We start from the raw sequence: 14,476 nt of genomic DNA, 5'->3' as shown, positions 1-14,476 counted from the left end.
AATGCCAACAAATTAATTTAGAATTTATCTTGATTAATTTGAAAATCTAACACAACAATTAATTGAACAATAATCTTAATCTGAATTCTATTTTGAAAAAGTAATGTAATCAACTTATTTTCTTTATATTTGTTTTTATTTTTTAAATCTTTTTTCAAATTTATTCCTTCCTATCTTTTGTTATTTTGTTCTCTAATCTTTTATTGATCTTTATCTTTTTTATTGTTATGCTTCACTAATCTTTTTTATTAAAATTAATTTGTTAAGAATCAATTAGGAGACGACTTAAGATTAAATTTAGTAGTATTAATTTGATCGTGTCATTATCAATATTGAATTATTTTTAAATATTAAAATTAAATTAAATAATTATGTATTTATAAATTAAAATAAAATTTAGGAAAATATGTTAAACAGATTTGAAAATTCGTTATCATATTCTTTTAAATTTTGTTTTTAAATTTATAAACTAATAAATATTTAATTTAATATTGTAATATAATTTAATATATATTAAAATGTTAATATTTTATAATATATTTTATTAAATTAAAATAAATAATTTAAAAAAAAACTAAAAACAAAGATGTTGAAGAAAAGAATTTAAAAGAATAAAAAATTTATTAATGAATTTGGAAATCCATTAGGAGTGTCGACGAATTTTTAAATATGTTAAGTGTTTTGATGGATTTCAAAATTCTTTAAAGGTTTCTTATGAATTCTTTAGTAGGTTGTAAAATTCCTTGAGACCTTCAATAAATTTTAAAATTTGTAAAAGCTTTCAATGAATTTTGATATCCCTTGACATTTTTAATGAATTTTGAAATCTACTACTTGTAATGGATTTCAACAAATGTACACTAAGACAAATATAAAAAGATGATGAAATTTGGTGAAGCTTCACAGTTTTAGGTTTTAAATTTGAAATATATGAGTTTGTTAGGAGAGAAAAAGTTAAAATAATAATATTATAACCAAAAATATTAGGAGACAATTTGAAATGTATGAGTTTGTTAGGAGACAATTTCTTTTTTATAAATAAAATTCAATTCATTCACAAAAATAATAATATTATGACCAAAATTAAGTGAAAGATGTTTTAGTCAAACTTCATGAAAAAAATACAATGAGTTTAATTAAAATATGTTCAACAAAAGCTAGTTTAAAAATATTGATTGAAAGTTACTTAGTTGATACTAGAAAAAAAATTCTTTACTTAAAATTAAGTTAAGATTCTTTGATTGGGGATAAATAAAAAGTTGTTCAATTAAGATTCAGTTGAGCATCTCGATCAATAAAATGCAATGTTCCAATAGACTTTGTTGACTTGAATGGATTTAGGGGAGAGTGATTGAGGAGATTTGAGAGGATTTGAAGGTAAATTTTGTTGTTGTTTATTTGAGTGAATTTGGAAGTAAATATTTTTAATCTGTCACGTCAATCAAATCCTACGCTAATTCTCATCAACTTTACTTCCAAATTCACTCTCACTTAGCTCCAAATCCACTCAAATAAACAACAAAAAAATTCTTTCCCAAATCTATTCAAGTGAACAAGGCCATAATGTTGGTGATTTAATCGAAGCCATGTTGACAATATCCTTGAGTGAAGCCAAGTTAAGGAGTTCTGAGGTTTAACAAATGATGCTTACCAAAATTGAGAGAATAATATCTTAATTAATGCCATTATGTCATGAAAATTTAAGTGTGCACTTTCTTTTTCTTATATTTAGAAAAAATCTTCTGTTTTTTTCTCATCTACAAGGTTTTAAAAATCAATAATTTTATTTAAAAAATAGTTTTTTATATCTCTAAAAAGTAAACTTAATTATTTATCATATGAAAAAAATGGATAAATTATTATTATTTATCTATTAAGTATTTATCATGTGATCTATTGAGTTTCAAAAATAGTAGATGAATCATTAATTCTCTATAAAAGTAAATGTAGAAATTTATTCTAATCCATCATCATTATTATTATTATTATTTTACAATGGCTAGGTTTGATAAAATTATTTGTGAATAAGCTAAATAAGTATTGATATATGGATTATTTTCTCAACCTTTTAAAGGTTGTACAAAACCATTAATAGATAGCTTATTATTTGTTAAGAGTGAATAAAAGAGTAGAGAAAAGAGGGTTAATAAACATGTTTAAGACACTGCCTTTAAATAAAACTAGGTGACGTCTCATTACAAAAGTTAACAAAAAATATAATTTTGATCTCTTAATATTTTTTGAAGGTTTTCTAAATAAATAAAATTATATCACTTTTAGTCTTAATAGTGATAATTTATATTTAATAGTGATTATAAATTGTTAGAAAACGTATTTTAAGGAGTACAGACTCTTTCAAAATTTGAAGAAAAAAAAGGATTAAAAATAGAGGATTAAACGAAACTAAAAAGGAAAATAGATGACCCAGAAGCTAAATACTTGTATATGCCAAGCTCGTTCTTGAAAACTTAAATAATAAAGGTACTGTAATTCCATTCATTTTTCCCTTTTCCCAGGAAATCAGATCTTGGATCTATTCCATATTATTATTAACTCTACTTAACTTGCTTGACATGAACATGAGTGAAGTTTCTAGAGTTGACTTAATCATTTATGATCAGTTGACTTCTATTTATTAATTGCAAGAGGTACAGTGTTCATCTCCTACAATAAAACTCTGACAATTACTAATCATTCAGTATTTTTTTTCTTCTCAAAAATAATTAATTTGATCAAGGTTTTATGAGTTTTTGGTACACATGCACCTAAGACTCAATCTACGAAGACAAATTGCACAATATTTCACGTCATGACTACATGAAAAGCTTGATAGATACATCCTCGAATTTGACAGGGTGGCAATATGAACATGATGCAGAATTAAACATGATCCAACAAATATGTATTCTAAACTTGTACGGGTTCATATTTATATTTGTGGTGAGTTTTTTTATTAAGGTTGGTTTAATTATGATTTAAAAATAAATAATTATATTTTAACTTTAAGTTAATCGGTTTTGGAATTCATCTATTTTGATTTTGTTCAAATTATTCAGTTTGATATGTTGCTGTTTAATTTGTCAGATACTGCTTGAGTTTAATGACTTATATTTGAGACGTTTGATTGATTATTTAGTCTCGAGATTTCTTACTAGTTTGATGATTGATTATCTAAATTATAATTAACTTAATGCTAATTGTCCGGATTATAGTTGACAGAGTGATTATATTTGTTTAAGATAGAAAAGATCGGAATGTAAATAGTCTTTGGGTATGACACTTTGTAATCTCATGAAAATCACCTTTTGCTAGTTTTGATGTTACCCATAATAACCACACACAATTGGTCTTAGAATTGAGGGAATTTTTATATGGGATTTTTAAGCAAGAATTGTTCCCAAAACTGTTGAAGTTCAGATCCATATATGGATTCAATTTTCCCCATCATTCTATTATATTCACTCAACGTCGCGTTTTACGAGCTCATGTGCACACAGTTATGGCGGGAATGTGAGCTTCCGGAATACAAGTTAGGAAACAAGATGCAAGTTGACTGAATGAAAAATAAAAGTTCCAACATAGATCCATACTCTTCGATCGGATTGTCATCAAATTTTCTTTACTTCCTTATGTTAAGAAAAGATACACACTCAAATATTTTCTTAAAGTTTTATTATTCGTTTGATAATTAAAGACTTTAAACAGACTTACGATATTATGAGAATAAAAATAAAATTTGAAGATAAAATATCAATTATCTTAAAAGTAAAATCTGCTTAATCCATCATAAAATAATATTATACCTATAAATCAAAAATCATAACTACATATCCCTATTTTATCTCTATCAAATCCAATTACTATACCAAAAACTAATAAAATAAGATTTAAACAAAAATTATTAAAAAAACCTTAACGTGGATTGGATTTCTAAAATTAAAACTATACTCAACAAAATATTCAAGTGATTCATATTTTTATCTACTTAATCAAATGATATGAAAATTCAATTCAAATTGAAGAAACAAGAACAGGATAAATGATATAAAATAGATTTGGATACAATACGAGGATAGTAGAAGTTACTCTATTAATTAATGAGCATCCGCTCTTTGATGCGCCGCAGCCGGTGGATCTTTTCTTCCGGCCACCACGGACAGAAGCTTAGCACAAAAGCCAACTCATCTTGCTTTCACATTTTCACACGGAAACCATTTGAATAACCTATACCAAAATGAAAAGCAATAATATATATTATTTTTCTTTAACGCGGTGGTCTTGCTTGTTTCAAGAAATTCTAGTCAACTTCGTAACATGGGCTTTTCACAATATTAAACTATTATCTTGAGAAAGTTATGTGAGTTGTGCCAATTAAAGAGAACAATGTGCATGTACAAATTGGTGCTATATGTTGCGTACACAGCTCCTGTGCTTCACACTCTGGCACATCTTCCATACCATCTTCAATTCCGCACTTCTCTCTGTATATATATATATATATATTAGGTAGCGTGACTAACTCTATTCTCCATCTTCATATCAGTTCATCATCTTGGTTTCCTCTTGTGTAAGAGGAGCTTAGATTTCTGGTATGCTTTCAAAATTTCTTCTGAACTCCTAATGCATTCCTTTCTTACGTAGTTTCTTAACACATGCAATATATACTGTAAAGTATATCATTTTCCTAACATAGATACAACATATTGATGTTTCGTTTTGTTGATTGATTATTTTAACTGTCGAGATCAAAACGATTTGTACTCCGATGGAATGTGAATTTTGAAAACTAAATGATATTCCAAATTTGACAGCGCCAAGATGAAGCAGCGCATTCTTTCCTCGTTTTTTCTTGGAGTTTTGGCTTGCTGGGGTGCTCTCTCAGTTATTGCAGAAGACAGATATTTGTACTTCACATGGGAAATTACAAACGGAACAATTTATCCTCTAGGTTTTCCACAACCGGTTGGTTATTTTTCCATGAGTATTAAAATCTCATTTTTTCATATGTTGTTGTAAAAGTGTACATGAATATGATATTTATTTGCTTTTATTACCAGGGCATTCTTATCAATGGTCAATTTCCGGGCCCTACAATTGAAGCCATCACCAATGACAATATCGTTGTGAATGTGATCAACAAGCTGGATGAAAAATTCCTGATTACATGGTTAGTGATTTTTTCCCACTATTTTTAATTACTTTATAAACTGAGTGCATAAGCATCAAGCTTTGATTCCTTCGGTGTAATGCAAAACAGGAGTGGTATAAAACAAAGAAGAACATCATGGCAAGATGGAGTTTTGGGAACCAACTGTCCAATTCCTCCAAACTCAAACTGGACATACAAGTTCCAAGTAAAAGATCAAGTGGGAACCTACACATATTTCCCATCAACCAAAATCCATAAAGCTGCTGGTGGTTTTGGGGGCTTTAACGTTGCGCAAAGATCTGTCATATCCATACCATATCCTGCCCCTGATGGAGAATTCACCCTGCTCATTGGAGATTGGTACAAGTTGAACCACAGAGTAAGCGAATAATCACTTTCCTAAATTGCTTTCTATCACTTCAATTTTTTTTTTATTATACTTCAAAATTGTCCCTAAATAATCTTTCTATTTTTCCGTTCTTAATGTAATTAACTTAGTTATAAATATAAAAAAGCCTTTCTACAATAGCTTTTAACCACTAATTTAGTCTTCTAAACTAACTAATAAATAAGACAAGTTTTTATATTAATATATATATATATATATATATATATATATATATATATATATATATATATATATATATATATTGGTAATAATCTGATAACGATATTTAATAATACTGATATAATAAATTTAATAAATAATAAACTTTGTTAATAAATTTTGTTTTTAATATCATATTAAAAATTATACTTTTTTACATTATGTATAGATAAAAAGATGAATTTAGAAAATAAAAATGAGTAAATTTGAAGGAAAAAAAAATGACTGTAAGATTGTTTAGATTTGATTTGTTTGCTGAGAAATGAAAAGAAAGTTTATTGAAGATACGGTGGTTTGATTGATGTGTATATTGTTATTTATATTTTTCTATTAATATTATTATTTTTTACTATTTATATTTTTATTATTAAAATATAAATGTATTTATAATATTTTTATTATAAATTGTAATACTTAATATTATTAATGTTATTATTATTATGTATAAACTTTTCCTGCATTTATTAGCATACGAGGAAAGAAAGTTTACCAAAATATGACAATCCATTTTACCTTGTTTTTTCTAATTTTATCTCAAATTTATACTTATGTGATTTTATCAATAAAATCTAGAAGAATTTAGTCCAATTCAATATTATAAAATTAATTTTTAAAATAAAATTATATTTATTATATATAATAAATTTATTTTATTTTTAGTTAATGTAACATCTTAACTAATAATTTAATTTTTTTATATAAATAATATAAATTAATCGATAAACTAGTACAGTTTTTCACTACAGAACTTATTTTTACCAACAATGTATAAACCATTAAACTTGTATGCTGATATGATTAATTAATGATCCAAAAAGTTTTGAGATTTGAAATGCAAAGATAATATATAGTATAATCTTGATTTTCAGGAGTTAAGAAGACAATTGGACTCTGGGAAAAATCTTCCTGATCCCGATTCTCTTCTCATAAACGGCCAAAAGAATGCTGCGGTATTCACTGGGTTACCTGGTAACCATTTCCATCAACAAACACCACGTTATTTTATTTCACATCCTATGGCTATGAAATAGAGATAGTTTTCAATTTCCATCTAATCTAGAACCATCCATGGTTATTATTAATTTTGGGGAAAAAATAAAATTATTTTCAGGGAAGACATACAAGTTGAGGGTGTCCAATGTTGGGTTATCAACCTCGTTTAACTTCAGGATTCAGGGGCATGACTTGAAGCTCATCGAAGTTGAAGGTGCACATACAATCATGGACTCCTACAACTCCCTTGATGTTCATGTGGGCCAATCTCTTACTGTTTTGGTCACACTCAATGGCTCAATTGCTGACTACGCCATTATTGCATCTACCCGTTTTACTGGGCCCAATCTTCTCACTACCACAGCAACTCTTCGCTATGCTGGCTCCAACACTAAGTCCCCAATTCCACTGCCCGAAGGCCCACCAACTGATGATGTACAATGGTCCATAAAGCAAGCTAGAACCATCAGGTACTGTATATTTTTTTTTTACAAAATTTATCTCCTCTAAAATAAATAAAAAAATGTTATGTAAAATAATACATGTGTTTATTTCGAGGAAAGAAAATTTAATTTGTAAGAAAAATACTTAAAATAGCTGAAATGTAAATACACCTTTTTTTTTCTCACATATATCACTTTCACCTTTTTTAAGAGGAAACATTTTACTTCATTATTTTCAGTGTTGCACTGTTTTCGATTGGGAATCTTCTGACTATGTTTTGTTTACTTTTGTTTAAAGACTGAATTTGACAGCAAACGCAGCTCGACCAAATCCTCAGGGCTCATTCCACTACGGAACCATCCCTGTTGTAAGGACACTTATATTGGCAAATTCCGAAGCCAAAATCGATGGAAAGCTACGATATGCAGTGAATGGAATTTCCCACGTCAATCCAAATACCCCATTGAAGCTTGCTGATTGGTATAACATCCCCGGTGTCTTTGATCTCAATACCATCAAAGATGTTCCTCCTCCTGAGGGCACCCTCGCCAAACTAGGCGCATCGGTCATAGGATTCACCCTCCATGACTTTGTAGAAATAGTCTTCCAGAACAACGAAAACTACATTCAGTCCTGGCACATGGATGGATCTAGCTTCTATGTTGTTGGGTAGGATATAACTAATTTTTACTCTTCTTAAACTTCATTTTCTTCATGACAAAATTGATTAACCAAATCTAAATATCTAGATTCGACAATGGCACGTGGACCCCTGATGCTAGAAAGACTTACAACTTGATTGATGGGATTAGTAGATACACTGTTCAGGTGAGGGTGTTAGTTATATTATTTTACGTTGAAGAGCAATAGAAATTTAGAGTATATATTTAATCGGTTGCATGTATGCAATGACAGGTGTATCCAAAGTCGTGGAGTGCCATAATGGTATCTTTGGACAATAAGGGTATGTGGAATTTGAGGTCTGCAATCTGGGAAAGAAGGTATTTGGGACAAGAATTGTATCTGAGGGTGTGGAGCAATGAGCAAAGTGTATACACCGAGACTCTCGTCCCTCCCAATGTACTGTATTGTGGCAAGGCTAAACACCTCCCCAAATCATAGGTCACAATGGGTTTATATATAATTTCATGTGATTATGAGCATAAGTTGTAACTTTGGATTTTCACTTTTCTTCATTCTTATCATTATTTTGCTTACGAGTTTCAGTTACGAGGGTGTGACTGTTCAAGAAAAATGTAAGAGAATGTAAGCCTTCACTCAATATGACGTCCATTGTATTAGATTATTATTTCTTCTAATCATAATAAAGAAACATAGTGTTTTTCCCTTGCTTCCTAATCCTCACGACTTTCGACTTCAATTATTACAAGATCAACCAATTCTTAATGAACAAGAAATTATCATAATCTTTTTATCAATAATAAAGAATTAATAAAACATATATAGTTAAATTCTATGTAAAATATCTCAATTAACTGCAGTGAAAAAACCATACGCAATCAGTTTATACTGTAGTGAAAAAGATTGGCATGAAGTCATAAAAAGGAACATCCAACCTTTAATGGGTAGCCCAGGCATACCACAGCAGAAACATTAATTGTCTTCCATGCTTGCCACCATGCAAGCAACTTTAAAACCAAAAAAAAAAAAAAAAAGATATCTCTGAATATTTTTAATGTATCTTGTAGATGGTCTCTTATGATTTCTTCGTTTTTCTATTTCTCATATTTCCTAATATATCATGATATGCATCACTGTTTAGTTATTATTTAGTGAGGCCAAGTGCTAGCTAGACCTTATGAACGGCATCGTCACATTGTAGTAGATCACCACACTCAGAAAATATTATTAAAGTATTCATTATCTTTTTCGTCTTCCTCAATTCCTATAACCCACAATTCCAACATTGCCTGCAAGTACCACGCGATGACCAGGGTACTTCTTTACAGTTTCCTTCGCAATGTTTGAGTGAAAAGGATTTCCGTGCAAAATATTAAAAAAAATATATTAAATGAATTTTCTTTATAACCCATTTTATATATTCTCTTTACAATCAATTTCGATCTATTTTTTAATATTTATAAAATTATTACTGTATTTTGAATTAAATCGATTCTGTTATAGTTATTTTATATTATATTTTAATATCATCATTTCACTGGTGTTTGTTCTGTCGACATTTTTAATGTAATCTTCTATTATTTGGTTATACATTTCGTACACTATTTTAGTAATTACCAAAATCATATCTGATTATAATTTTTTATTTTATTTGTATAATTGATTTCTTAAGTTTTAATCTTTTTGTTTTGCTATTCCATTTCTCAATCAAATTTAGATAGTTTTTTGTCAATAGTAAAAAAATAAATTAAAATGCTGTAGTAGGCCTAGGTTTGAACCGAAAACCTGACCTCATTGGAAAGTAGGATGGTCCAATAATAATAATTAGGTTTAATAGGTTCGGAAGTCCCTATATATGCGGATTCGTTTCAATTGGGTCCTTCAATTTTAGAAGTGATCAATTGAGTCCCCACCACCGACCTAATTTAATATTTTTAATAATTTCTAATTATATTTTCATTTATTAATATATTTAACAATTAAAAATGTTAAAAATTCATCTATACAGTTCAAACGGTACCACCTGGATGCCATCTATATTTAACGAAAATGCTATTATTGAATCAAATTGACCAAAATTAGGGACCCAATTGATCACTTCCAAAATTAGAGGACCCAATTGAAACGAACCCGCAAATATAAGGACCTCCGAACCTATTAAACCTAATAATTATTATTTGAATGTAAGGCTTGCATGGTATAATATTCGGAATGAAACCAATGACATATCACTAGTTAAAAAAAATAAAAAATCAGTTTTAAAATGTCTCTTTTTAAAACTTGATTTTAAAGTACGTAATACCAATGTAATGTTATTACGAATATATAACTCAAAATCCCTTCTTTAATTAACGCAACATCATTTCGTCATTCTCTGTCTTTCTCTTTTCTTCCTTCAAAATATTCATATCTTCACTTCTCTCCATCACATTCAAAGTGTTGTGCTTTTTTTGTTTGACTACCAATACTACCTTTTATACTCACCATGTTTTTTCCACATTTTTCTGACAATTTTGAATGTGCACATACAAACTTTTCTACATAATATAGACCATATTTATATATGTATGAACATATTTATTACTAAGAAAATGATGAATTAAGTTGTTACAATTATATTATGATTAGATAAGTATAAGAGAGACCTATTATAGAAGAATAAAAGACTAAAAATCCATATATATTTAAATTATTTGTTGTATTGATATGCATACATGGATATTCATCTAGTTAGGATAAGACTATTTTAGATAAAAATTAGTCCTTGTTTAAATAAATTTTGACTTTTTACAATGGTAATTCCAACAAATAGAAAGTCACTTTCTAATAACTTTTTATTATCTAAATAATTTTTTACACATACATTCATTTTTTTTCTTCTAATTTTTAATTTTTAAAAATATCTACGCAAAATCTTTTTTTCTTTAAATTGTATGAATTTCTATAAATAAAATTAATACCCACAAACATAACAAAAATGTATGACATAAGCAATAGTGAATGAAGTATTGCAACATAATAAATATTCCAGAATCTTGGTATTGTCTTTGGCGACTGGAACAACTAAAATGGAGAAGATCTATGATGCTCAGATGATTTCCATATGGACAGAAGTTACATGGTTTCTTGTTCAAATCAATGTTCTTCCTCGTCTAGAGCCATTTCTCGATACGATATTGCTTCCCTATTCTCAGATTTATGAATCACCTTATTCTTTGTATTTTAGTAAGTTATTTTCTTCTGTTGTATGATCATGAAAACTATTATTATTATTATTTATATTTTTTTATGATGTAAACTATCATTAATTGCATGTTTAATGGTAATGTTGGGTACAAACAAAGTTTCACATATGAAATACACATAGGTTTATATATATAAGATACATCATTTAATAAGAAGTCTTTTGAAGTGGTACCAAAAGCAAATATACGAGAACTTAATCCTTAAATATGCACACAATTTATCAGTTTTTTCTTTTTTATTATTTGAGAATCATCACAGAGGGACACTATAACTACGTTTTGGCAGTTCAGCTTTTAGTCTAACTTATCTTTATTTAAGCGTGGTTTGGACGTTCTGAGAGAAAGAGAGAGGTCAGCAACGAGTAGAAAAGTAGGGGGATGGTGATAGTTTGAATGGAGGAATGTCTTCACATAAACAAAACGAAAACAAATGTGTGGGAGCATATATATATATATATATATATATATCATAATTGATTATATTTTATAAATATAATTAATTATTAGTTTCAAAATATTTTATTTTTTTATTTTCTTTAATATATAATAAGAATAAATAATTATATAATAGTATTAAAAATAAATAAAATGATTATTTTTCAATCAAACAGTACAAGTTCTCTTTCCATTTGCTTTCTTCTTTTTGTTTCGCTTTCCCTTTTGTTTCTCCGAGTACAGTTATTGGCATACATGATAACAACACATTACTGATCGGATATATTTTCTGAAGGTTGAAGAGGTTCTGAATCTGCGAGTAGGTTCTGAATCTGTGGTAAAAACACGAAAGGTTAGTGAGTCGGCGTAATGATTTAGAATTACTTGTTTGCATGTGACTGAGTGACTGGTTCTTGTCACATAACGTGTGAGACACTCATAATAGGTTAGAATCGTTAGATAGGTTCGCATTACTGACTAGAATACCAAGAATCAAGATGAGTCGACAGCTAGTTCCAGAATCCAGACACAACATTGTGCGTGTGCGTTCGATAGATATTGTCAGTACTGGAAGAAGGAAATAAAATTTTGGACAATACCGGAGAAACAGAAGTCAGGCATAGCATAAGTGCTCACTGTTCTCTGTAAGGACACAGATGGATTCCTCCCATTACCAATTCCAAGATTCTCTAATGCTATTTCAGGAAACCCTTGCAAAAGCCTGGTTTTCCCTTAGATTCGTCGATTTCTCGTAACAAAACAAAGTTCTTGCATTTGCATATGCTACCCACTAGGACCACCACCACGCCTCCACCACCTCCTTCTAACACACACCAAAACAAAAACCCTAAACTTTTTAGTATACCAAGATCATATATTCTTCTACACACCAACTTTACTCTTTCTTATTGCCTTAGAAAATTGTTTTTCTTAAGAACCTCTCACCTTCCCGATTTATTGTCAGTAACAATCTACTCTACATTTTTGTATTCTCCTCCTTACAATTATCGATATACATACATACATACATATATACATATATTTTCGTTTATATTAGGTGAAGGAATTAAGACTCGGGGAAAAGTCGATTTGGAAGAAGCAAAACTACATTAACAAATCCAGAGACGTGGAAAGTAATATGAACCATTAAAAAATTCTCCATTCAGTTTTGAACTCTGGTCCTCGAAATAACCATAGATAACTTAGCCAAGCACACCATCAACCAAACTTACACAAAAACAAAATATAAAAAAGATAGAAGGCTAGTGAGAAAAGAACTGAAAAAGTGCTAGATCCATATTCATATACCACCCAAACCAAAGCAACCACAAAAGAACCAAACTCTTAAGATACAAAGTGATTAATTAGGAGCACTATGCTACTGTCTAACAGGAAAAGAAAATTTAAGCGGTGAACAAAATAGAGAGAAAAACAGTTATTTCTGTTACGGATATGCACCGGCGCCATTCGTTGTTGGAAGATCAGACCACGAAAAGGTTGGACCGTTCCAGTATCCGAATTCACCCCCAGCTACCGATGTTGTTTCCATAATGTTGTTGGACACAGAAGAGGAATAATTAGAAGCCATGTTCCCCATAAACACTTGTGACGAGTTATCACCGCAATAATTATTAGCCGATGATGACCTTAGCTTCTGGTAAATCTCTTGAATTCCACTGTTGTGATGTTCCCCAAGTAGGAACCCCCCATTTTGTTGCTGATCTTGATTGCTTCTCCCAAACAGACCAAGCGAAGGAACTTGCGCAACCGCATCATAGCCTAAGATTCGGTGATTCAGCAACGCATTTGAAACCAAGGGCTCAGTGCTCACCATGTGCCCAATCAGGGTCCCTTCTTCCTTGATGGACATGGGACTAGGGTTAGGGTTAGGGTTTTGATTCTGAGTAGCTCTCAGTAGAGCCAGAAGGTGAGTGTTTTGGGGGGAACCCCAAAGGATTTGGCTCGGTGGTGGAAGCTCGTGTTCAACTTCAAACCCACCGAAACCTGGTGATTTTCCAAGCTCAGATGCAACGGCTTTCATCTTGGTTGAGGCTGTCTTTGCCACTGAGTTCGCCACGCCGATATTTTTGTTTTTCCGGCAGCCTCCGCCGATGGGAACGTTGCGGAGAGCGCCACCTTTGGTCCAGTAGCGGCGGCACGTCTTGCAAAAGTGGCGAGGCTGAGTGAGGTTGTAGTTGTTGTAGTAGCAGAACTTGGTGTTGGATGAATCGCATCGCGGGCACCTGAGGTTTTGATTTTCCGATGTGGGAGTAGTGGTGGTGGTGGTAGGAGTAGTTGTTGTGGTGGTGGATGTGAGGGTAACATTATTAGTTGAGGAAGAAGGAAGAGAAGAGGGAGATGGTGCAGTTGGGAGTAGAACTCCTCCACCTCCTCCTCCTGCACCCCCTCCATTAATGGAGGGTTTTCTTTCTGGTGCTATGAGGCTAGCTCCACCCAACAGTTCTTGGATCATCTTCTTTATCTTGGTGGATCTACAACAATCCAAAAACGAAAAGCAAAAGGGTGGCGAGGCTTTTTGAGTTAGTGGAGAAAGAAAAGCGAAAGAAAGTGGGTTTGCTCTGCGTATGAGTGAGAGAGAATTAAAGAGTATATAGATTGGAGAGGAGTAGAAGTGTATGATGACACTCGCCTTTGGGAATTCAATTGGCCAGCTTCGTTGTTTTATGCTGCTAGTAGGACAGCTTCGTTGGCAGTCAGGTACTCTTGTTGCCAAAGAATATATAGAATTGGGGGCTCCCAATAATATATACATATTTATACACTCTATGCCAACTCTTTACACTCACAACAAATTTACCTTTCCTTAAATAAAATCATACCCATCAGTTTTAAATCTCAAGAAAAAAATACCTTATCAACTTTATTATGCAAAACATCTTCTCCGTAGACTTCACAAAATCAATTTCTACCAGAGAAAGATAACGTTCAGTTTCCACTTTC

General features: G+C 30.6%; 2 protein-coding genes across 2 annotated transcripts; one reads left to right on the top strand and one right to left on the bottom strand.

Annotated features, from left to right (window-relative positions):
* The first annotated feature begins 4,458 nt into the window (after nucleotides 1-4,458).
* Nucleotides 4,459-8,546, top strand: LOC148206747 (L-ascorbate oxidase homolog). Its single transcript, XM_088114636.1, has 9 exons — nucleotides 4,459-4,589; nucleotides 4,812-4,962; nucleotides 5,058-5,167; nucleotides 5,258-5,528; nucleotides 6,626-6,725; nucleotides 6,868-7,219; nucleotides 7,491-7,862; nucleotides 7,943-8,021; nucleotides 8,109-8,546. Exons 2-9 carry the CDS (start codon nucleotides 4,819-4,821, stop codon nucleotides 8,313-8,315), a joined length of 1,635 nt encoding a protein of 544 aa, XP_087970762.1. The 5' UTR covers nucleotides 4,459-4,589; nucleotides 4,812-4,818; the 3' UTR covers nucleotides 8,316-8,546.
* A 4,247-nt stretch (nucleotides 8,547-12,793) lies between these two features.
* On the bottom strand, nucleotides 12,794-14,234 carry LOC148206746 (uncharacterized). Its single transcript, XM_088104664.1, has one exon. The coding sequence runs from the start codon at nucleotides 13,986-13,988 to the stop codon at nucleotides 12,960-12,962; it is 1,029 nt and encodes a 342-aa protein (XP_087960790.1). The 5' UTR covers nucleotides 13,989-14,234; the 3' UTR covers nucleotides 12,794-12,959.
* Nucleotides 14,235-14,476: the final 242 nt, after the last annotated feature.

The sequence above is a fragment of the Vigna umbellata genome, chromosome 1 (genome assembly GCF_029865625.1).
Source record: "Vigna umbellata cultivar VRB3 chromosome 1, Vumbellata_1.0, whole genome shotgun sequence".
Lineage (NCBI taxonomy): Eukaryota > Viridiplantae > Streptophyta > Magnoliopsida > Fabales > Fabaceae > Vigna > Vigna umbellata.
This window is presented reverse-complemented; position numbering and strand designations above follow the sequence as displayed.

Bases quoted from the DNA above. Each gene is read 5' to 3' on its own strand.
- LOC148206747 (XM_088114636.1), top strand. From the start codon at position 4,819: ATGAAGCAGCGCATTCTTTCCTCGTTTTTTCTTGGAGTTTTGGCTTGC. The intron at 4,963-5,057 runs GTTGGTTATTTT...TTTTATTACCAG, and splicing joins CTCTAGGTTTTCCACAACCG to GGCATTCTTATCAATGGTCA. The intron at 6,726-6,867 runs GTAACCATTTCC...AATTATTTTCAG, and splicing joins GGTATTCACTGGGTTACCTG to GGAAGACATACAAGTTGAGG.
- LOC148206746 (XM_088104664.1), bottom strand. From the start codon at position 13,988: ATGATCCAAGAACTGTTGGGTGGAGCTAGCCTCATAGCACCAGAAAGA.